Source organism: Equus asinus, chromosome 23 (genome assembly GCF_041296235.1).
Source record: "Equus asinus isolate D_3611 breed Donkey chromosome 23, EquAss-T2T_v2, whole genome shotgun sequence".
Taxonomy (NCBI): Eukaryota; Metazoa; Chordata; class Mammalia; order Perissodactyla; family Equidae; genus Equus; species Equus asinus.
Window position 1 is genome coordinate 68,030,543 of NC_091812.1, and position 23,295 is coordinate 68,053,837.

Here is a 23,295-nt window from a genome sequence, read left to right on the forward strand (position 1 = left end):
TGGTTACTCTCTTGGCTGATTTTCTGCACAAAGAACTGAAAGGCATTTATCCCCAAGGGAAGCAGTTATTTTAGATTTCACTAAGAAGTCAGTTAACATTTTTCAACATTCCCTTCCGTCCTTTCTTTGTTTTGAGAAAAGCTCTGGTTTTGTTTCATTTTCAGCTGGAGACTTAAATGACACCAAGCAAAGCCTACTTAGTTTAGATTTCCAGGTAAAAAAGTTTTAAATTTTAAGTTTCTACTAAAGCATGTGGAATGGTTTTAACATCGGGGTGTTTTATTTTGCAAGTATGTTTAACATTTGAGGAAAGTAGCTTCTACTAATAGATTTTAAAGTGTGCATTATTCTGTTTACTTGTTTTTCCAGGATGAATACTTCCCAAGTATATCAGATTTTATGGAATTAGGATTAAATATAATTTTGTATGTTTCAATAGAATTATGTGCTCAGTAGAAGACTAAGTTGGTTTGAAAACTTCATTTGTTCTCTATTTTTAAGTCCTGAAAGAACATAAGGGATTAATTAAAAATGTGTTTCATTTTTACTGCTGAGTAAAGTTAAAAGGGATAATAGACATCTCATGGCTTCACGTATAAGTTTAAACTCTAATTTAGTATTTTAAAAGCCTACTTAAGACAGTTGATGAAAACCTTTAGACAGAGAAAAAAAGTAAGTTAACCAAGATTCACAGACGATCTTTAATGTTCAGATAAACATAGTAAGTTACAGAAGGAAAAATTTACTTCATTAAAATAATCCTCCTGTGGTTACAGTGCCATAAAATTTTACTTCTAGAAACATATTCACTCAATTGCAAAGTTGCGGACTAAAGTAAATACTAAATGCATTGTGAAATTCTACAAATCACTGAAAATAACAGACCTAGGCATCAATTGTAAAATTGAATTGAAAGCCCATTCCATAAAAATTATTTAAAAATTTCAATGAGACTATTTAGATTCTGATTTTGTTAAAATTAAGGTAGTTCTGTAAATTTACTTCTATACATATCTATTCAGATTTCTGGATAAGTAATAAGTAAGCCAATTTGGGTGGAAAAAAAGAGAAAGATGAAGGGAGATGGTTTCCAGGCTGGGATCCTGAGAGAGAGAGAGCTCAGGCAGTGCCTGCTGGGCGGGTGCTCACAGGAGCCTGGGACAGCAGGGCGCTGGGACCCTCATGGAGCTTACCTCCAGAGCCTCGGGTGCAGGGCCTGAGTACTCATAACTCTTGCCCACCACAGGATGGAGACTCTGTCATACGACGACAGAGCAAGAACATTTCCGTGGATGTGTCTTGTGCAAGCGTGGCGTTCACACTCTCTTTCAGAGCCCACGCCCCCTGTCACTCGCAGGTCTACTTCAGCCTGTCTCACAGGCCGGCGCTCATCTCATATGTGTCCCTGCTGCTTCTCCTATTCCTTTCTCACGTAGCAGCTGGCTCTCTGAACTGACTTTTGTGACTTCAGCTGCTTATCAGCTAAGGGATTTGCTCCTTCCTTACATTCTGCATGTTAGTTTTTCTAAAACTAAAGCAGATAACAAAAAGTTGTTCTAATATAGCTTTATTTCAATGGCCTATATAGCACAGGTTCTGAAATGACTAATCAATGTACATGTGTAGTGAACCAAAGTTTGCATGCTGAGGTTAAGACAATATGAAGAGACTTTCCAGGCTGCTATTTGCTGAGCTAGGAAACATGGTGGCAAGTCAGAACAGGATCCAAGTACAGCCCAACTAGAGGAGGATGATTCTGCTGGATGAAGTTGTAAAAAGAACCACTGCAATTCAAGAGGGTAAACTAAGCAGATATCACTCTCTCTTCTGACCAAACCTCTAGAAATAATAGAAGATATATTACCAACAAATACACACTGAATATACAGCTGCACTAGGAAATAAGAAGCGTTGCTCCCAGTGAGACAGAAACTGTGAGGAGTCCTTCAAAGATAGAGACGATAAGAATGAATTTAAAGAGGGAAAATGTAACCTTGAATAGGTATGGGAGAGAACTAAGCAAAAGAGAGCTTGTGTGGAAAAGAAAGAAGTCATTAGATTAAAAGATCCCAAGAAGAATAAATTAAAAGAAAAAACCCTATACATTATAGTAAAATTTGTGAATATTAATGATGAGATGAAAATCTGAAAAAAACTTCTATAGAGAGAGGGGAAAAAAGATCTCTTACAAAGAGATGAGAATGAGAGTTAAGTTAAACTTCTCATCAGTGAGACTAGATATAAGAAATTAATGGAACAGTATCTATAAAGTATTGGAGGAAAGTGATTTTAAAACCATAATTCTTGGGACTGGCCCAGTGGTGCAGCAGTTAAGTTCACATGTTCTGCTTCAGTGGCCCGGGGTTCGCCAGTTCAGATCCCCAGTACAGACATGGTACCGCTCAGCAAGCCATGCTGTGGCAGGCGTCCCACATATAAAGTAGAGGAAGATGGGCATGGATGTTAGCTCAGGGCCAGTCTTCCTCAGCAAAAAGAGGAGGATTGGTGGCAGTTAGCTCAGTGCTAATCTTCCTGAAAAAAAAAAAAAAATCATAATTCTCTTTCCACTAAGCAGAATGATATTTTCTGATATCTAAGAATTCAAAATTTTTACAACCCAAAACATTCTCTTAGGAGAAGAGGATATATTTCAGCAGGAAATAAAATTAACCTGAGGGAACTTCTGCTTCTGATGGCAGACTAGGCAATTCAGATGAATCCACCTGCTGAGAATAACTAGACATGATAGGAAAAATAACAGGGCTAATCTTTAGGATAGGACTGAAACCTGAAGAGGTCTGGAAGAGTTTTTCTCCTGGAGGCATCTGTGGATTCAGAAGAGGTGGCTGAAAAGCTTAGTGTAGCTTTAAAACAGCTTCATGAGGTGAGAGAGAAACCAACCTCGAGGAGCAGGGCCCGGCAAGCGGCTTGGGTGGCAGGAAAAGTGATGCCGGTGACACACCAGGCTTTGGCTGGAATCCACAGTGTAATTCGTAACTGGGTCTAGTGAAGCTCAGCTTTAAATCACTCAGTCTGTGATTGGCAGTGTCCTTACCTTCATGCCCAGAGCAGAAGTAAATCCTTTTGGGATAAAGACTATATCATCCCAGGCTTCAAAGTATTTTCATGATTTTTCATATAAATGTCTGGCACTCAATCAAAAGCCATGAGACATAACAACACGGCTAAAAGCCTAAAGAAATAACTGACAATAGAAATAGACATATAGAGGGTCCAGAAAACGGAGTCTTCAGACACAGACTTGAAGATAAATGTGATTCATGTGTTCAAAAAAGACAAGATTGAAAATTTCAGTAGAGAATCAGAAACAATAAGAACCCACTGAAACCTTGAAAAGAAAAAAAACACAATAACAGAAACAAGGAAGACAATGGACGGACTTAATAGCAGATGGGTGAATCACGGAGTGACACAAAGGTGAAAACACAAGGGAGGGAAAGAGACATTAAAGACATAATGAGAAGGCTATCATCCATGTAATTGTAGTTCTAAAAAGAGGAGAGAGAAGTAGAAAAGTACAATTTGACAAGATAAGGGCTAAGGAGTTTCCAAAATTGATGAACATCAGGCCATAGATTCAAGAAGTGCTACGAATCCCAAACAGGATAAAAAAAGAAAATCATATCTATGTACAACAGAGTAAAACAGCTGACAACCAAAGCAGAAGAGAACATCTTAAAAGCAGACAGAAAGAAAGCTACTTTTAAAGAAGAAATAATTATTAGATTGACAGATGACTGTTATAGAAACTATGGAAACAAGAAGACATTGGAACAAAATCTTCAAAATGCTGAAAGAAAACATTTGTCAACCTGGAATTCCATATCTAGCAAATATACCTTTTCAGAATGAACATAAAATATAAACATTTCAGACAAACAAAGAATTGGTCATCAGTAGTCCTGCACTAAAGGAATTACTAAAAGGTGTTCTTCAATCAGAAAGAAAATAATCCTGATAGAAGATTGAGATGCAGGGAGGAATGAGAAGAAACCAAAAGGATAAATGTTTAGGTGAATATAAATCAGGGGTTCTCATCTGAGGGCAGGATGATTCCCTCCACCTCCCAGGACACATCTGGTAATGTCTGGAGACATTTTTGGTTGTCATAACCGAGGGGAAGGTGCTAGTGGCATCTATTGGGTAGACGTCAGGGATGCTACTAAATATACAAAGGCCAGCCACACCACAGAGAAGAATTATCTAACCCAAATATTAGTAGTGCTAAGGTTGAGAGAGCCTGATCTGAGGAAACTTTGAGTATAAAATAATAATAATAATAACCTTGAGGGTGCAACATATAAAGAATTAAAACATACGACAAAAGCAGCAAGTGTGCCAGGATGAGGTAAGTGAAAATTTGTCCTGGTTCTTACATTGTCCAGGAAGAGCTAAAGGTACTAACTTATATTAGACTTGATAAATCAATGATGTATGTGGTAATTGCTACAAAGAACAGAATAGTGAAAAGTATATAATTACTAAGGGAATAATAAAAACTAAGCAATCAGGTAAAAAGAAAGCAAACAAGAACGAAACAAAACAAAACAAAACAAAACACTGAACAGCCAGGACAAATAAAAAGCAAATAGTCAGAGAACAGATTTAAATCCAACATAAGTGTTACATTAAATATAAATAGACTAAACGTTCCCATTAAAAGACAAAGATTGTTAGAATGCATTAAAAAATACAATGTGCTAATAGAAAGTATACTGAAAATATAAGACTATAGAAAGGCTGAAAGTAAAATGATGCAAAAAATGTATTAAGCAGACATTAACCAAAAGAAAGTTACTATATTATTAAAGTAGATCTTATGATAAAAAACACTATTAGAGATACAGAAAGTACCTAAAAATAAAAGCACCAGAAAGAAATAATAATTCTAAACCTGTATATCCCTATGACATAACCTCAAAATATATTAAAAAACATAACCAAAGTGATTTATAAATATTAAACTACATCCAAAAATAAACACAAGGGTTAATATAGTTCAAAAACAATGAAGACTCTCTTATTAAATTATTTGTAAATTAACAATTAAAATTAGGAACACAAAAATACTTCCAGGAGATATGTGCACAAGAATGCTTTGAATAGTGAAAAATTAGAGAAAATTAAATACGTATCACCAAAATGTTTGTTAAATAACTTATAGGATGAAAATGGAGTACATAGACCAGACAGAATTATATACATTGGCATATATGTCCACAATTTATCACTGCAAGGAAGAAAATAGGGTGCAGCATAATATATAGCCGACAATTCCATTTATGTTTAGAGGGGGTCATGAAAGATACAATAAACTAGGAAACTATGGCCCATGGGCCAAATCCTGTCTTTTAAACAAAGGGCCATCAGAACACAATCATGCCTATCCATTTACCTATCATCTATGGCTACTTTTGGGCTACAATTGCAAACCTGAGTAGTTTCAATAGAGACCGTTGGCCTGCAGAGCCAAAAATATTTACTCTATGAACCTTGAATAAAAAGTGTGCTTACCCTTGAACTAAACTATGAGTTATGGTTAAGGCAACTTGTCTTTTCTGCCTTATACAGATATGTATCATTTTGATTTTAAAAATATGCCCTATTTTTATAAATTTAAACATGTTTTTATACGCACTGATCTAAAAGATGTAGAATTCAGGAGAGAGAAAACTGTGTGGACATGGCTTTACTCTTTAATCTCTTATGGGCTCTCATGTGGACAGCACATTGCAGCTCAACCTAAGGAAGACCCTTCTGACAGAGCCGTCTAAACAGGGATGTGAGGCCTAAGGAGAGACAGAATTCCCCATCACTGGAAAAATACATGTCATCAACGATTTATTCGAAATCTGCGTTCTATACAGTGAAGCAGCATTATAAATGACACAGATTGCTAGGGAACAACAGGATCACTTGAGCACAACAGAAATACAAACTGAACGCAGAATCAGAAATCATGCAATCCTGACAATGTGTGCACATGCAGGAGACTCAGATCAAAAGAAAAGACTATCTTGAGTTAGGCGAAAATCTTGGGAAAGAGATTACCATCTGGAAATGATGATTTATTTATAACTAAGCACTAAAAGACCCCATCTAGTTATAATTCATTCGATTTTGCCTATAAACAACATGTGCCTATCTTGAAAAAGTTTCAGTAACTCTATTTCTCTAAACCAGGGTTTCTCGATCTCGGCACTACTGACATCTTGGGCTGGCTAACTCTGTGGTGGCAGGCTCTCCCAGGTGCTGTGAGATGTTTAGTAGCATCACTGGCCTCTACACATTGGAAGTCTGGAGCGCCCCTCCCAATTGTGACTAGGGAAAACATGTCTAGACATTGCCAATGTCCCCTGGGGGCAAATCATCCCTGGTTGAGAAGCACTGCTGTAAACCACGACTTGGCAAACTTTTGATGCAAACTATTTTAGGTTTTGCAGTACACACTGTTAGTCTCTGCCCAGCTACCCAACTCTGTCACGGTGGTGCAAACGCAGTCATAAGTAATACACAACAAATGAGCATGGTTGTTCCAATAAAACTTTACACATGGATAGTGACTTTTTCTTTGCTGAAGATTTGCCCTGAACTAACATCTGTGCCAATCTTCACCTATTTTGTATGTGGGACGCCGACAGCATGGTTGACAAGTGGTGTAGGGCCAAGCCCAGGATTCAAACCCATGAACCTGGGCCACTGAAGCAAAGCTCACTGAAATTTAACCACTACATCATGGGGCTGGCCCCCTGGATATTGACATTTTAATTTCATATTATTTCATCTCTCATGAGATATTATTCTTCTCCTAAACTTTAAAATCATTTAAAAATGTAAAAACTATTTTTACATTGTGGGCTGTCCAAAAGCAAGCAGCAGGCCCAATTTGGCCTTTGATTCCTAATTTCCTGACCCTGATCTAAGCTACTGTCAACCCTACAGCCTGGTCCTCAAGGTCCTCCCTGCTATGGCTTCACTTCTGCCTGAGGAAAGACCTGAGATCACACAACATTGCTAAGTAGCTGAGACCAGCTAGGGTTGTGGATCTTACTCATTATGTGATTTAGACATGTGATTCCAAAGCCACTCCCTTATTCTGAATATTGAATTGGTAGTCCTATCAAAACACAGTGGTGGAGACAATGAAAAATTAAAGTGTGCATATTTAAAGTGTACCTGTAAAATCATGACCACAATCAACAAAATAAATGTCTATCACCCCCTAAAGTTCCCTCATGACCCTTGGTAGTCTCCTCCAGCTGCCTGACTGACAAACCCACTCCCCGTCTCACGACAACCACGGATATACTTTCCCTATAGAAAAGTTTGCATTTCTACAGTTTTATATAATTGGAATCATGTATGTGTCCTTTTATGTAAAACTTCTTTTATTCAACATAATTATTTTGAGATTCACCCACGGTGACTGCTAAGCAGTATTCCACTGTATAGATATGTTACAATTTGTTTATCCACTAACACACTGATGGGCATTTAGATGGCTTCTACTTTTTGTCTAGTACAAAGTAAGCTGCTATGAACATTTGTACACGACTCTCTGTGTGGACATGTGCTTTCATTTCTCTTGGGTAAATATCCAGGAATGGAATAGCTAGGGAAATGATAGGTGCATGTTTAACTTTTGAAGAAACTGCCAAACTGTCTTCTAAAAATGTTTATGCCGTTTTACATTACTAACAGTATTGTATGAGAATTCTAGTTACTCCATATACTTGTCAGCACTTGCTAGAGCCTGTCTTTTTAATTTTAGTGATTTCTGTAGGTGTGTAGTGGAAGCTCACTGAAGTTTTAATTTCCTTTTCCCTAATGACTAATGATGTTGAGCATCTTTTCACATGCTCATTTACCATTTGTGTATTTTCTTTGGTGAAGTGTGTTCACAGCTTTGGACTGTTTTAAAAATTGGGTTGTTTTTCTTATGATTGAGTTGTAAGACTCCTTGTTCTTGATTCAAGTCCTTTGAATATATATTTCAAAAATATTTTTCCACTATGTGACATGTCTTTCCATGTTCTTAACAGTGTTTTGTTTTCACTTTTTTTGTGAGGAAGATTGGCCTGAGCTAACATCCGTTGCCAACCTTCCTCTTTTTGCTTGAGGAAGACTGGCCCTGAGCTAACATCTGTGCCAATCTTCCTCTATTTTACGTGCAATGTGCCACAGCATGTCCCGATGAGTGAGTGGTGCTGGTCCGAGCCCAGGATCCAAACCTGCAAACCCCGGGCCACCAAAGCGGAGTGCATGAACCTAACCACTATGCCACCTGGCCGGCCCCATTAACAGCACTTTTTGAAGAGAAAAAGATCAAATTTTGATGAAGTGCAATTTATTTTTAAAAATATTTCATGCTTTTTATTGTCATATTTAAGAAATCTCTGTTAAACCCAAGGTCACCAAAATTTTCTATTTTTTCCTACAAGTTTTATACCTTTTGCTCTCACATTTATCTATGATCAATTTTTGTGTTGTGTTTTGTATATGACCATGCAATTGCCCCAGTCCTATGTGTTGAGATCACCCTTTCTACATTAAACTGTTTTGATACCTCTGTTGAAAACCAACTGACCATACGTGTTTAGTCTCTGAATTCTCTGTTCTGTTCCATTGATTTACCTGTCTATCTTAACACCAATATCACACTATCTCTATTTCTCTAGCTTCATAATAACTATTCAAAGGTAGTGTTAGTCCTCCAAATTTCTTCTTTTTTCCAAAGTTGCTTTGGCTATTTTAGGTTCTTTGCATTTCCATATAATTGAGAATAACCTTTCAACTAAAAAAAGGCTTCTAGAATTTTGATTGGCTTTGTGACAAATGTATAGATTAATTTGGGGGAGAACTGAGAATGTATAACTGAGTCATCTGACCTATATACACAATTTATACCCCATATACAGGTGGTCTTTATCTCAGCAATGCTTTATGGTTTTCAGGGCAGCGATCTTCTAAAGAAGTGTAATATAGTATTTCACATTTTTATGCTATTATAAATGATGTAGTATTTTTATCCTTATTTCCTGATTGTTGTTAGCATATAGAAATAATCTGGATTTCTGTATATTGATCTTGTATCCTGAAACCTTGCTAAACTCTCTTATTGGTTGTAGGCGCTTTGTTTTGTAGGCGATATAGGATTTTCTACATAGATGACCAGGACATTTGTGAATAAAGTCAGTTTTACTTCTTCCTTTCCAATCTGGATGCATTTTATTTCTTAGTCTTACCTTACTATACTGGCTAGGACATCCAGTAAAATATTGACTAGAAGTGGTGAGACCAGATATTCCTTTCATTGTTCCTGATCTTAAGAGGAAAACACTATTTCACAATTAAGCATGACGTTAGCAATAAGTTTTTAATATATGGCAATTATCAGGTTTATGTTCACAGTAAGTTACAAGTGATGAACGTACATTGACACATCATTATCACCAAGTCCATAATTTACATTACACTTCACTTTGGTGTAGTACATTCTATGGGTTTGTACAAATGTATAATGACAGGTATCCATCATTATAGTATTATACAGAATATTTTCACTGCCTTAAAAATCCTCTTTGCTCCATCTATTCATCATTCTCCTCAACACCAACCCTTGGCTACCACTGATTGCTTTACTGTTTCCACAGTTTGCCTTTTCCAGAATATCAGAATTGCAATCATGCAGTATGTAGTCTTTTCAGGTTGGCTTCTTTCACTTAGGCATACGCATTTAAGGGTCCTCCATGTTTTTTCATGACTTGGTAGCTCATTCCTTTTTAGCACTGAATAATATTCCACTATCTGGATGAACCACAGTTTATTCATCCATTCACCCACTGAAGGACATTTTGGTTGCTTCTAAGTTTTCCCAATTGTGAATAAAGCTGCTGTAAACATTTGAGTGCAGGCTTTCGTGTAGACATACATTTTCATCTCATTTGGGGAAATATCAAGGAGTGTGACTTCTAGATTGTAGGGTAATAGTATGTTTTGTTTTACAAGAAACTGCCAAACTGTCTTCGAAAGTGACTGTGCCACTTTGCATTCCCACCAGCAAAGAGTAAAAGTTCCTGTTGCTCCACACTCTCACTAGCATTTGGTGGTGTCAGGGTTCTTGATTCTGGCATTCTCATAGGTACGTAGTGGTACCTCAGTGTTTTAACTTGCAAGCGATCTAGTGTTTTTAAAATCAGTATTTTAGACAGGAAAGTAGAAATTTCGAGTAGATGTGTCTATTTTTTGTTGCAGTTCTACCAGATTCTGCTCCATGTATTTTCAAACTGTACTGTTCAGTGTATAAAAGTTTAGGATTGTTCTGTCTTCATGAAGAATAGATCCCTTTATCACTACACAACGGCTCTCTTTATGCTTGGTGATATTCTTCTTCATGTTTTATTAATATAGCCATTCCACTTTTATTTTGATTAGTGTTATGATGGCATATATTTTTCCATCTTTTTGATTTTAATCCATTTGTATCTTTATAGTTAGCAGGAGTTTCTCATAGGCAGCATATAGGAGAGTCTCTGCATTTTAATTGTGGCATTTAATGAATTTACATTTAACATGATACATGATTTATACATAATGTTTTGGATTATCTTTTATTATTCCACTTTAGCTCCTTTATTGGCTTATGAGCTGTAGCTCTTTCTGTTCAGTGGTTACCTCAGGGCTCACAGTGTGCATCTTGAACACATCACAGTTTACCTTCAAGTGTCATCACTCCACTTTGCTTACAGTATAAGAACCACACAGCAGTCTATGTACATTCCTCCTTCCTCCTTTATGCTTCTGTTGTCCTACATTTCACTTCTACTTAGGTTATAAACCCCAAAATACAGTATTACATTAACACAACTGTTAAACAGTTGACTATTAACAATTATCTTTTAAACAGGTTTAAAAATAAAAAAAGAATATTTATCTACATAATTGAAATTTCCTGTGGTCTTCATTCCTTTGTGTAGATCCTGAATTTCATTTGATATAATTTTCCTTCTACCTTACCATTTTTTGTAGTGCAATTCTGCTACAGATGAATTCTTTCAGCTTTTCTATGTCTGAATAAGTCTTTATTTCACCTGTATTTCTGTGGCAACTGCCAGAGCATGACAACTGACAGACGGGTGGTGTGGTTCCCTGACCAGGACACAAACCCAGGCCACAGCGGTGATGGTGTTGAATCTTATCCATGGGACCTCCAGGGCAGGCATAACTGATGGTAGTTTACTGCTGTTTTTACATGGTACAGTCACACTCCCTCTCCCAGACAAAGAAAATTATAAAGCTAGAGAATAAAAGAATAAAATAGAAGAGCTAGGAAAATGGGTTGTGGATGATGTTAGTCACAGAATGACTTGGCAGACAGGTGGAGAGAAATCTCCTGAGTAACTTCTGAAGACCTACAACAATGTGGTCCAGAGAGGGTGGCAAACTACAGCCCGGGGGCCAAGTCCAACCCGCTGCCTCTTTTTGTAAGCAGAGCTTGATTGGCACAAGCCACACCCATTTGTGTACATATCATCTGCTTTCATGCTGTAAGGACCTAGTGGAATAGTCATGACAGAGAACATATGGCCCGTAAAGCCTGAAATACTTACTATCTGGTCCTTTATAGAAAACATTTGCTCATGCCTGGTCTAGAGATAAAGATAAGATGTTAAAAGTTTTTGATTCTGATAGAAAAATTCTAAATTCTGATTTGGCAGTAATACTATAGCACACAGCCCATATATCACATGTGTTATTTCTCAAAGATGCTGCTGGGGCAAACAGGCAATTACAAGCCAGTTTTCAGAGGTAAAAATTGAGTCACCACTAACTCTGAAATACTGTTTCATTCTCATTCTAGGAACTGGATGGTGAAAAAGCAAGCATGAAGTTTACAGGTTTGTTTTTTCTTCTGATTATCATTTTTCAAATTGACTTTGGACAAAATGAAGAAACTCCTAGGAAGCAAAGGAGGAAGATGTACTACGGAAGAGTGAGGAAAGGTTCCTCGCCCACCCACAGATCCAGCAGACAGCTTGGAATTCAGCACACGAGGGTGGCCACACCAGCAGCAGCACTCCCCGTGGTTAACCTGGATTACAGCACAGAGGAAAAGTCTGAATCCTTTTCAAGTTTTCTTGGAGTAGAATCAAGCTATAACGTGTTACCAGGTAAGAAAACATATGAGAGAGAGAACCTCTAGGAAGATAATTTTCAAAAGAAGATCAAGTTATTATAGTATATTTTGGTTTAATGTACAAAGATAAATTTTGACGTAATTAAAAAAAATCACTTACGGAATGTACTTATAATACAAAATTAGTTAGCCTACAACTATATTTACAAAACCATAGTTACGATTTTGGTTTATTTATTTCCAGTCTGTTTACTATGCCATGTATTTTAAATAGTTGTAATCATAATATAGATAACATACATATAAATTTGTAAACTGCTTTTTCATTTATCATGATTGGTCATCTAAGATATAGAAATAAATTATTCAGATGATTCTATGAACACATGGTTATTAAATATTCTCAACCAAAAATGGAGTTAGGCCACTGAATTTATTTTATATAGACTAAACTACTAAATTTTTAAAGATCGAAAAGATGGGAAATTTTGCCAAAGATTTCAAGTAGGGTTTTTCTTTTTTTAAAAGATCTTATTTTTCCTTCTTCTCCCCAAAGTACCCCGGTACACAGCTGTATATTTTTAGTTGCGGGTCCTTCTAGTTGTGGCATGTGGGACGCTGCCTCAGTATGGCTTGATGAGCAGTGCTAGGTCCACGCCCAGGATCTGAACCGGTGAAACCCTGGGCTGCCAAAGCAGAGTGCGTGAACGCAACCACTCAGCTATGGGGCCGGCCCCCTCAACTAGGCATTTTTAAAAACTAGTATTTAATGGTCCACATTTTTCCAGGTTTAGAAGAAAAAAGTAATTATATTATACATATGTTATCATTACATAAAACTTTCAAAAGACAAAAGAAAATATCACCACGCAATATTCTGTGGCTAATACTCTTCATACACTGTCTCCAGAAAAACAAATATTTCTGAATGACGTTATTTCTACAAAGTTAACAGAAATAACATACAATTACCATGAAAACAGACAGTTTAGGTCACATTTACAGCATGATGGGGAGAAGAAAGAGTCTGGAGGCAGGGAAACCTATTCAAAAGACATCATAATAATAGTGTAGCCATAACTGCTAAGGAAATATGAGGTCAACTTCCTTACTTAGGTGGAAAGATATCCAAGCTATAATAACAGAAAATAAAAAAGTTAAAAGTAGTACACATGATGTGATCTCAAATATGTTTAAGAAATATGCAATATAGGGTAATATGCATCTAAAAAGTATAGAAGATATACACTAAACATTTCTCAACTGTCCAAAAATGCTTTCCAGCGGTTTTATATACATATATTTTTTTATTGTGGTAAAATACACATAACATAAAACTCACCATTTTAAAGTGTACAACTCAAGGGCATTTAGTACACTCACAATGTTGTGCAATCATCCTACTCTCTAGCTACTGAACATTTTCTTCACCCCAAAAGGAAACTTTTATAAGCTTTATAAGGAAACTACATATTAAGCAGTGTCTCCCCATCTTCCCCTACACCCAGCCCTTGGCAGTCACTAATCTTTATGTCTCTGTGAATTTGCCTATTGTGGATATTTCCTATGAAAGGAGTCATACAATATGTGGCCTTTTGTGACTGGCTTCTTTCACTTGGCATGTTTTCCAGGTTCATTCATGTTGTAGCACGTATCAGTACTTCGTTCCTTTTTATGGCTGAATAATATTCCATTGTCAGGATATGCCACATTGTGTTCATCCATTCATCTGTTGATGGACATGTGGGCTGTTTCCACGTTTCAGCGATTGTGAATAGTGCAGCTATGAACATTTGTGTATAAGTTTCTACTTGAACTCCTGTTTTCAATTCTCTTGGGTACATACCTAGGAGTGGAATATGAGGTACCCAAAAGCTAGGCCATATGGTAATTCTATGTTTAATTTTGAGGAACTGCCAAATGTTTTCCACAGAGGCTACACCATTTTATATACACACCAGCAATGTACAAGGATTCCACTTTCTCCACATCCTTACCAACATTTGTTATTCCATTTTTTTAAATATAGCCAATATTGTGGATATGAAGCATGATCTCATTGTGGTTTAATTTGTATTTCCCCAATGATTAATGATGTTGAATGTCTTTTCACAAGCTTGTTGTCCACTGTATATCTTTGCAGAAATCTCTATTTAAATCTTTTGCTCATTTTTTAATTGGGTTGTTTGTCTTTCTGTTATTGAGTTAGAAAAGTTCTTTATGTATATTCTGGACATTAGACTATTATCAGACACAATTTACAAATATTTTCTCCCGTTGTGTACAGTGTCCTTTTTCTTGACAATGTCCTTTGATGCATCAAATTTTTAACTTTGATGAGGTCCAATTTATCTATTTTTATCTTTCGTTGCTTGTGCATTTGGAGTCATATCTAAAACTCCACTGCCAAATCCAAGGTCACAGAGATTTACACCTACATTTGCTTCTATGAGTATTATAATTTTTGCTCTTATATTTAGGTTTTTGATCCACTTTGAGTTAATTTTTGTTTTTGTTGTGAGGCAGGGGTCCAACTTCATTCTTTTACATGCGGATATCAAGTTGTCCCAGTACCATTCCTTGGAGAGCACTTTTTCCCCATCAAATGGTCTTGGCACCCTTGTCAAAAATCAATTGGTTATAGATGTATGGTTTTATTTCTGGACTCTCAATATTCCAGTGGTCTACATATTTATCCTTACGCCAGTACCAGACTGGCATAAACTGATACGTGCAGTTTTGTAGTAAATTTTGAAATCTGGAAGTGTGAGTCCTCCAATTTTGTTCTTTTTTTCCAAGACTTTTTGGCTATTTGGGTCCCCTTATAATTCTATACACATTTAAGGATCAACTTTTCCATTTCTGTAAAAAAGGTTATACTTTTATAATCAGGAAAAAACTCATATGTATGTATTTTTTTCCAGGAGAGGAACTGGGTATGTGGGATTAGTCTACTGCAAGTATCCATATAAGATGGGCAGGGCCTGAATTGGGCTGACACAGTGGTGAAGGAAAGGAAGGGACAGATGTGAGAGCTCATTTGGGGGTGGAATTTGAGGAAGGTGTCTCATCAGATGGAGGAGAGTTATCAGTAATGACAGTAGGCTCTGAGGAAAACATCCCCTCTAATATTCACATTGGCTGTCTAATGGACTGCTTTAGTTAACACACTTATCCACAGATCTACAACCCTGTATGTGGAGAAAACAACGTACTACCAACCACTGCATTGTGCATTTCAAAACAGTCACGATTATGGTTATGTGAATTATACTTCAATAATAGTACTCCCAAAAAAAAGAGAGAGCTGCAATGTCTTGTTGAGGATTCAGGTCAGAAGCACCACAGAAGTATGCTGTCTGGTTCCACCTTCGATCTGCATGTCGGGAAGCGGGGGATGTGGGCCCCGCATTAGTGCTGATCCAGCTCTCTGCTCTCTGGCATGTGATGGACCTACGCTGCCTTGTTTCCCCTGAAGTCAGGTGTAGCCGTCTAAGTTTCTTTGGTCAATGTAATTATACACTTTCAGAGCTCGTGTGTGATCTGGAACCCCGCATTCCCACGGCTGAGGCCGTCAGGGCAGCCTGCTTGGAGATGAAGCCCATTGTTTGTTGCTGAGTGACTACAATGAGCAGAGCACCTGTGTACCCACACTGGACACGCAGCATGAACAAGGAATAGCTGAGATTTGGGATTGTTTGTGGCTGTTATCTAACTTAGCTATCCTGAAAGACAGGATGGAAGCGCAATTCGGAGTCAAGTTGCCATGAGTTGGTCACAGAGCTGAAGTGAGAGGTGAGAGTAGAGCACGTGAGAAGTGCTGCAGAGGTTACATCGCAAGGTATTGTCACCCTATGCATGAACGCACACAGAACTCAACTCTTGTGTGGTTCCACTGGTCTGACTTCACACGGTGCTCACTTCCACTCACAGGTGCTGGTAACCACAGAAAGAATTTAAATGTGTTCCTGTTCTCTTCTAGGAAAGAAGGGACACTGTTTGGTAAACGGGATGACCATGTACAACCAAGCTGTGTGGTCTCCCGAGCCCTGCACCACCTGCCTCTGCGCGAATGGGAGAGTGCTTTGTGATGAAGCCATGTGCCACCCGCAGACGTGCCCCCAAACAGTCACACCTGAAGGAGAATGCTGCCCAGTCTGCTCTGATACTGGTATAAATATTTAGCCAAAACACAATATCACATGGAATTTAGTCTTTAACTTCCATTTGTTTGTATTTTGTCGCAACCTTAAGTTTTAAATTAATGATAAACTAGTAATCAGGTAACTTAAAATATTGGCACAATGATGATTAACATAGAAATTATTTGGGAAAGTGTATGGTAGGAGACAGAAATAAAAGATCTCGGCTTTACAGCTCTGGTTCTGTCAGAAGAGTAAACGGACCAGATCACATTCCACCTTTGACTCTCAGCTTTAGAGATATAGTGATGGAATTTACACAGCCAACAGTTCCCGAATTCTTAGTATGCGTGAAGAGCTTTCCCTAGTTCCTTACACGCCTTATCTCATTTAATCCAGCTCAATGTGGGAATAGTTATCATCCCAAGTGAAGATGAAGAACTCATGGTGCACAGAGGAGGAGTGGTTTGCGTCCAGAGAGGACAAGCCCAGTTTTGCAGCCTATCTGTCCCGTAACTACCTGGGTAACCCAGGGAAATAATGGAGTGGGGGTGGGAGCAGCGGTTTTCTCTGTGGCACTTTCGCTGGCTGCTCACTGTCCCTTGTCCTGAGGTTCATATGTGATGGAGCAGAGGACCCTCAGGAGGGAAGTACAGGTCTCCTCCAAGAAAAGCCAACCCAATGCCTTATGAAATCAACAAACACGTGTTAAATAATTTGATGGGAAGGGAGAGGGACATTTTCTCTTGTCTACGACCAAGGTAGATTGTTTCCACGCACACAGGACCATCACAGGGTAGGAGTCTACAAAAGTCTCCTGCCAGGAAGAACTTTAGAATATTTAGCAACCGTATTTTGGTTTATACTACCAGTTATTTTACTAAGTCATTATGACTTTAAAAAACTATTAGAAAATAAAAGTGTTTAATGAAACCAACTCCTTGGGGTCAAACACAACGTTTTTAAAGGCAAGATTCAGAAATTCTCAGCCATTTTTCAAAGGACTTGGAATATACTTGAAATGCTGTGGTTATTTTGGAAAAATAAACTTGAATATACGGGAAGGACTTTAAATGTTTCAATATGATAACTTCAGTTTCCCTTTGCTAATTTTTTTCCTATTCTCCTTTTGCATGTTCTGGAAGAGATGTGCAAAAAATAACTCACAGACTTTATAATACATACTGAATGGAAATCTCAAGTAATTCCTTCAAATGATTATATTTCATCAGTTCTTTCTTGGGGTGATTTGTGTATAGTATTAAATAAAAGCAGAAGGATGATTAAGTAAATGTACATATTTTGATGGGAGAAAAATCTATGCACTGAGCTCACATCTCCCCAGAATTTTTCACTCGGAAGGTGAGCCTGAAGTCTGGTCTTTGTCACGTCTCCCCACTACAGCCAACGACAGTCCCAGCTAAATGCAGACAGAGGGGAATTTCTGATGTAATCCATTATGCTCCCGTCATTGTGGGGTATCAAAAATGCTCTCACACATATGTCTAGGTTAAAACAGCACCATTTGAGTCTAGGACATCTTATTCTTTTTTTTTAGTTGAAATATAAGTTTAATCCCTTGTACATACTTTTTAAATGAAGCCATGCCTTTCAAACTTTTCCTTCTCTTTCTCTTCTGGCAGAGTTTAATGAAAGTGACTTTATCTCTTTATTTTTAATACTTAATATTTATTGATTTACATTCAGGTATTTTCAGAACGTTTAATCAATTTTTTTTTTTAAAGATTTAGTGTAAAAGATTTTGACTAAATTTTAAATATCTCTGGGGGGGAAAATGAAGTTAAAATAATCCTGACTTAATTTGAATTATTTTTCCATTCTGCTATTATTAGAGAAGTGTAATTATGAGAAAAACTCCTCTCTAAAATTCATTCACAAATTAAAAAGGGCAGCCATATGTGAACTCAGAGGGAAGTATGCATTCTGCCCATACCCAGTTTCCCTCTTGCTGGAATCCAAGTGTCTTTGTATTTTGTGAGTGGCTTTGTGAACAAGAAAAAAGAGTTGGGGTAGAAACAAAGAGGTTAGGCTTTTGAAATAGAAGTTTTGGATTCAAATGCTGGTTGCACCACTCATTACTTCACTAACTGTAAGCATTTACCTAAATTCTCTATACTTCAGTCCAGGATGTCTTCTATAAGTCTCAAGCAGGAAAAATGATTTCACTAGAGAGTCTGGGAAGGAAAAAGAGGAGAACTTTCGATAATTCTGAATTTCAGAGCATGCGTTTAAACCCATGGAGCTGAAAGAAAATCAGACAAAAACAATAAATCTATGAACAAAGGCTGATTTCACTACCATAAGCAAGTGAAATATACATCTGTTTCACTTTTTTATGTCTGATAGTGTACAACTTCTTATGTTATCAATAATTCCGATCAACTGTGCAATATCTACTATAAAGGAGTCACATCTGATAGACTGCAATCTCACCACAGGACTGCTTCCATTTGCATCATGTGGCAATATTATTCCCTCTGTGGTGACCAGGTAGCATGATCCTTCAGTAAAAACACACATGAAGGCCCACAGACAAAACAAAAATTGTCTATAACAGATATAACAAAATAGAAATAAAGTTACTATTAAAACTATTCAAGAAAAAAATTTCAAGATGCATTTCATATTTAAACTGCACTCAGATACCTGGAGGGAATAATATTTAGAAACCTCATTTTCACTGATTTTTCCTATGATTAATATCACAACTTGCTCATGCTGTCTCCCCCTTGCGTGGTCAGGAGCCTCCTATTCACTGCCCAGTATACCATCCAGTACAGCACTAAATGATAGAACTGAATTTTCTGGTGATTCTTCAGAACAAAGACAACCTACCAATTTACTTCATAAGCAAGTGCCAGCTCCTCAGGTGGAAACGGGCCAAGCACTGAGAAAAGAGGAATTTCAATTTGAGGAGGATGAAGAAGAAACTAAACAAGATGAAGAGAGGGAGCAAAAGAAAACGAGCCCTGGACCTGGAGATCAGGGGAGGCTTCCCAACGAGGGGCACAGCAGAGTCGGGGGAGCACTGAGACCTGGACAGGAGGGGAGGTGGGCCCGTCCACACGGATACCCAGTGAGGGAGGAGGAGGATGACGAAGACCAGGAAGACGAGGACGAGGAGGAGGAGGATGACGACACCGTCAGGGGAGATGTGTTCAGGACGCCCTCTCGACACCCAGGCCCTGCTCCTCCCAGAGGCATGCCAGCTCTGCCAAGCAGGTGCTCTCTGTCCTACAGGACCATCAGCTGCATCACTGCTGGCCTCACACAGATACCGCCGCTGACAGCGCCAGGGATAACAAGCCTGGAGCTCGTTGGTAAGAGACGCTGATGTCTGTTTTATTTTGTGCTTTAAAAGTAAATAACTCTCATTGCCCTATAAATGTTATATTTTAATTTCATAATATAAATTGACCCCAGGACTAGTTTCACAACCTTCAAACATATAAATAAACTTTGCAGAAGAGATAGGTGTTTATGGCAGAATAGCATAGTTAGGTATAAAGCAAATCTCTCTAAATCAAATCATGATTTCCCACTGACTATTTCCTAAAGTCAGTTTTACTGAAGTATAATTTACATACAGTAAAACATTTTTAGCGTGTTATTCCGAGTTTTGACAAATGTAGTCATGTCATCACCACCACAATCAAGATTCCCAATTCCCTCATGTCCCTCCTTTCAGCAGCCCTGGCCACCACTGGTGTTCTCTGCCTCCCTAGTTTTCCCTGTTCCGTATGTCACAGCAATGAACTCATACGGCACGTGGCCTTTTCAGTTGGGCTTCTTCCCTATCGCATTGCTTCTCGAGGTCATGCAGATTGCTGTGTTTATCAGTAGCTTGCTCCTCCTCACTGCTGAGTGGTGTGCCATTGTTTGCATGGACCACAGGTACCAGCTGGGTTATTTCCAGTTTGGGGCGATTATGCATACAGTTTCTATAAACATGCACAAACAGATGTTTTTGTCGACCTACGTTTCTTTTCTCTAGGGTACACATCCAAGAGGGAGACTGCTGAGTGACACAGTAAATGCACATTTAACTTTATAAGAAAGTACCAAACAGTTTCCTAAAGTGGCTGTGACATTCCTGCCAGCAATGTTGGAGAGGTCCCGCTACTCTGCATCCTGTCAGCTGTTTTTTCCCCTCATTTTAGCTCTTCTGGTAGGCATGGAGTGTCCAGATCTTTACCCATATTCTTTACAGGGCACCTGGAAGGGCTGTGAGTGGAGGAATAGCAGGACCAGGTGTGTGAGGCTGGCTGGTGGGGAGATGGGGCCAGTGGATGAGCCTGGGCATTCAGCTGGGTGAAAAGGCACACACTGGGGGTGGCCCATGCAGGGGTGAAATAATCTGAATGGGGTTTCAGACACATCTCGGGGGAAATCACAGAAATAATAAATGGCCATGTAAATAAAAACTCAATAGACAAAAGCTGACAACTTTGTTCAAGATGGCCAGTCTGCTCAATAGGACACTGCCAGTGTCACGGCCTTCCTGACATCACATTCAAACATCCTAAGGAATTCCTCTCTCGCCCCAGACTCTTGCTCCAGCAATGTCCCTCCTCCCACCACCTGCATGCCAAGTGTGCATGGCCATAAGAAAAATCCATTTGTGGAAGTTGAAAGTCTTATAAAAAAGATGGATGACCTGTGTTCAGTCACACCATCCAGGTTTTACAAGAGGGTCACCACGTGGTTTTTATAGTACTCACTATTTCTGGCAAGCTCATTTCCTGGGTTTAAAATCATTGACTACTGTACTTAATTAAATGTCAAAGCAAAATCCCTTTGGGGGGTGCCCAGTGGCATAGTGGTTAAGTTTGCGCACTCTGCTTCAGCGGTCCAGGATTAGCAGTTTTGGATCACAGGAGCAGACCTACACACCACTTATGAAGCCGTGCTGCAGTAGGCATCCCACATACAAAATAGAGGAAGATTGGTACAGATGTCAGCTCAGAGCCAATCTTCCTCACCAAAACCCCCATAAATTTAAGGCACATAAGAACTTCTATAGATTAAGGTCATGGAAGTAAAACATTAGATCTGAGGCAATCTGAGAGACGATCTTCCCACACTTCTTATGTAGAAAAGGAAACTGATGCTCAGAGAAGGCAAGTGATATTCCCAAGATTTCATTGATAAAAACAGTATCATATTTCTGGTTCAGAGTCTAGGAAGTGTCAATGGGAAAATATGAAGAACAATAAAAATCAGTTTCTATATAACTTTCCAGAGAAACACCTTTGTTGTAAACACATACTACTAACAGAATTGTCTAGCAAACAACATTCTGGCTATTTTAAGCAGCTTCATCTGAAACATGATGCAGGAGGGCATGACAAGTCCTTAGAGTAAAAATTCTGATTACGTGAACTGTCTCATCCCAGTCTCATTATTTTTCTAAACATGCATTTTCTTAAGTAATATACATTCTGTCCTTGTTTAAGTACTGCTTTTTCTCCAGATAAAGCTCACTTTCGCTATGTGTGTGCACGTGTACATGTATGTATATGTGTGTGCATTCACGTAAATGTGTGCATGTATGTATAGGCACATAGGCCTAAAATGCAACTGCTGTGTGTCCTAGGCAATTCCATCACCTCCATTCCAGATGAAGCATTCAATGGGTTACCGAATTTGGAAAGGCTTGATCTGAGCAAAAATAATATCACCTCTTCAGGCATAGGTCCAAAAGCATTCAAGGTAAATACATGCTGATTTGTGAGTACAATCCACTTGGGCACTTCCCCACAACTGGTACTGGAAGCAGGTGGAGGTGGGGAGGGAGGAAGACGTGGTAACTGGTGTTTTCTCCTAAGGAAGTTTCCTCTTTGATGTCCCTAAACTGTATTCAGGTTCTGCGTCGAATATAGTTTTGTTTCACAGTTTCTGGCTGGTTTTTCTATGCCTCCCCTTAGAGCAGCAACAGTGTCAATGACAACACTAAGGTTTTGAGTTTATGGAGTGGTTTCTTCCCAAGTAGCTAAAAGCATGTCGCAGTATGGCCTCTCAGTACATGAGGCAGCTCTGGGAACAAAGGAGAGCTTATCTGGGAACTCTGTGAGGATCTTCCGGTCAGCAAGACAGCAGTTCCTTATTTTGAGCCTTAGGCAAAATCATATGAAGGGTACGTTAGCAGGAGGGGTTCTGGAAAAACAGATGGACTCAGACAAATATTAGCATGGGGACAGTCTGGGAAAAGAGAGAAGACAGGAAACAGCAGAGAATAGATCTTTGAAAGAACTGAGATTTGACTAAAATTTTCCTAAAAGGGAGAAAATAAGAAAGGATCAAGGAATTTCAGAGAAACAAAGGCAGAAGCAAGAAAGGATCAAGGAATTTCAGAGAAACAAAGGCAGAAGCAAGAAAGGAGGGGTTTATGTGTAAACAAATACTTAGAAATGTGTGCACTTTAAGAAGGCCAAGTAAAACACACTACATCCAGTAGGTCAAACTTTATCCCCTTGGATGGTCTTCTGTCCACTCTTTGGACAAATTGTTGGCCTCTTGTAAGCTTAGGTCCTGGTTCTCATTCAGATCCAAGGCTGGGAGATGAGTGCTCTCCAGACATGGGGCCACATTCACATCAGACTGGAATCCTGCCTAATGCTAGCCATCCTTCTGATAGAACAACAGCTGGAACTCATGCATTTCCTGTGTTTGATCAAAAGAAAACACTGCAAGAAATTACCTCCTTTCCTTGTTTAGGGATTCTCTGTCCCATTTCTAAACTGCAGAAATTGCCTCTGAGCACTGTTGCAGTGAGTCACTCTGCGTGGTCACTAACATCTGCCAGGCTGCAGCCCTCTGTTTTACTAGTGCAGGCTGGTTAGGGCAATGAGAACGCACTACAAACATGGAAACGCACTCTCCAGACAGATAAAACTGCTTGGGTCCCATAAAGGAATAGCTTGTGATATTTGTAGCACTTCATTTTGAAGAATTTCCACAGTAATTAGTGTTATT

General features: G+C 38.5%; 2 protein-coding genes across 11 annotated transcripts in view; one reads left to right on the top strand and one right to left on the bottom strand.

Annotated features, from left to right (window-relative positions):
* Window positions 1-23,295, bottom strand: part of CENPP (centromere protein P) — a 222,577-nt gene that overhangs the window by 39,574 nt on the left and 159,708 nt on the right. The gene's annotated exons all lie outside the window — the stretch shown is intronic.
* ECM2 (extracellular matrix protein 2) overlaps window positions 1-23,295 on the top strand; it is a 39,454-nt gene that overhangs the window by 179 nt on the left and 15,980 nt on the right. For 2 of the 6 annotated variants that reach the window (XR_011497539.1, XM_014864818.3), the window contains exons 2-5: window positions 11,882-12,191; window positions 16,140-16,328; window positions 19,062-19,640; window positions 21,917-22,032. Coding sequence is in view for 4 of the 6 variants with exons in the window: in XM_014864818.3 (XP_014720304.1) it covers window positions 11,906-12,191; window positions 16,140-16,328; window positions 19,062-19,640; window positions 21,917-22,032 (1,170 nt within the window). In the remaining 2 variants the exon portion in view is untranslated. Of the gene's footprint in view, window positions 1-81; window positions 215-11,881; window positions 12,192-16,139; window positions 16,329-19,061; window positions 19,641-21,916; window positions 22,033-23,295 lie in introns of those variants that run through there. The other 4 variants (XM_014864817.3, XM_014864820.3, XR_011497538.1 and 1 more) reach the window with 4 other exon arrangements.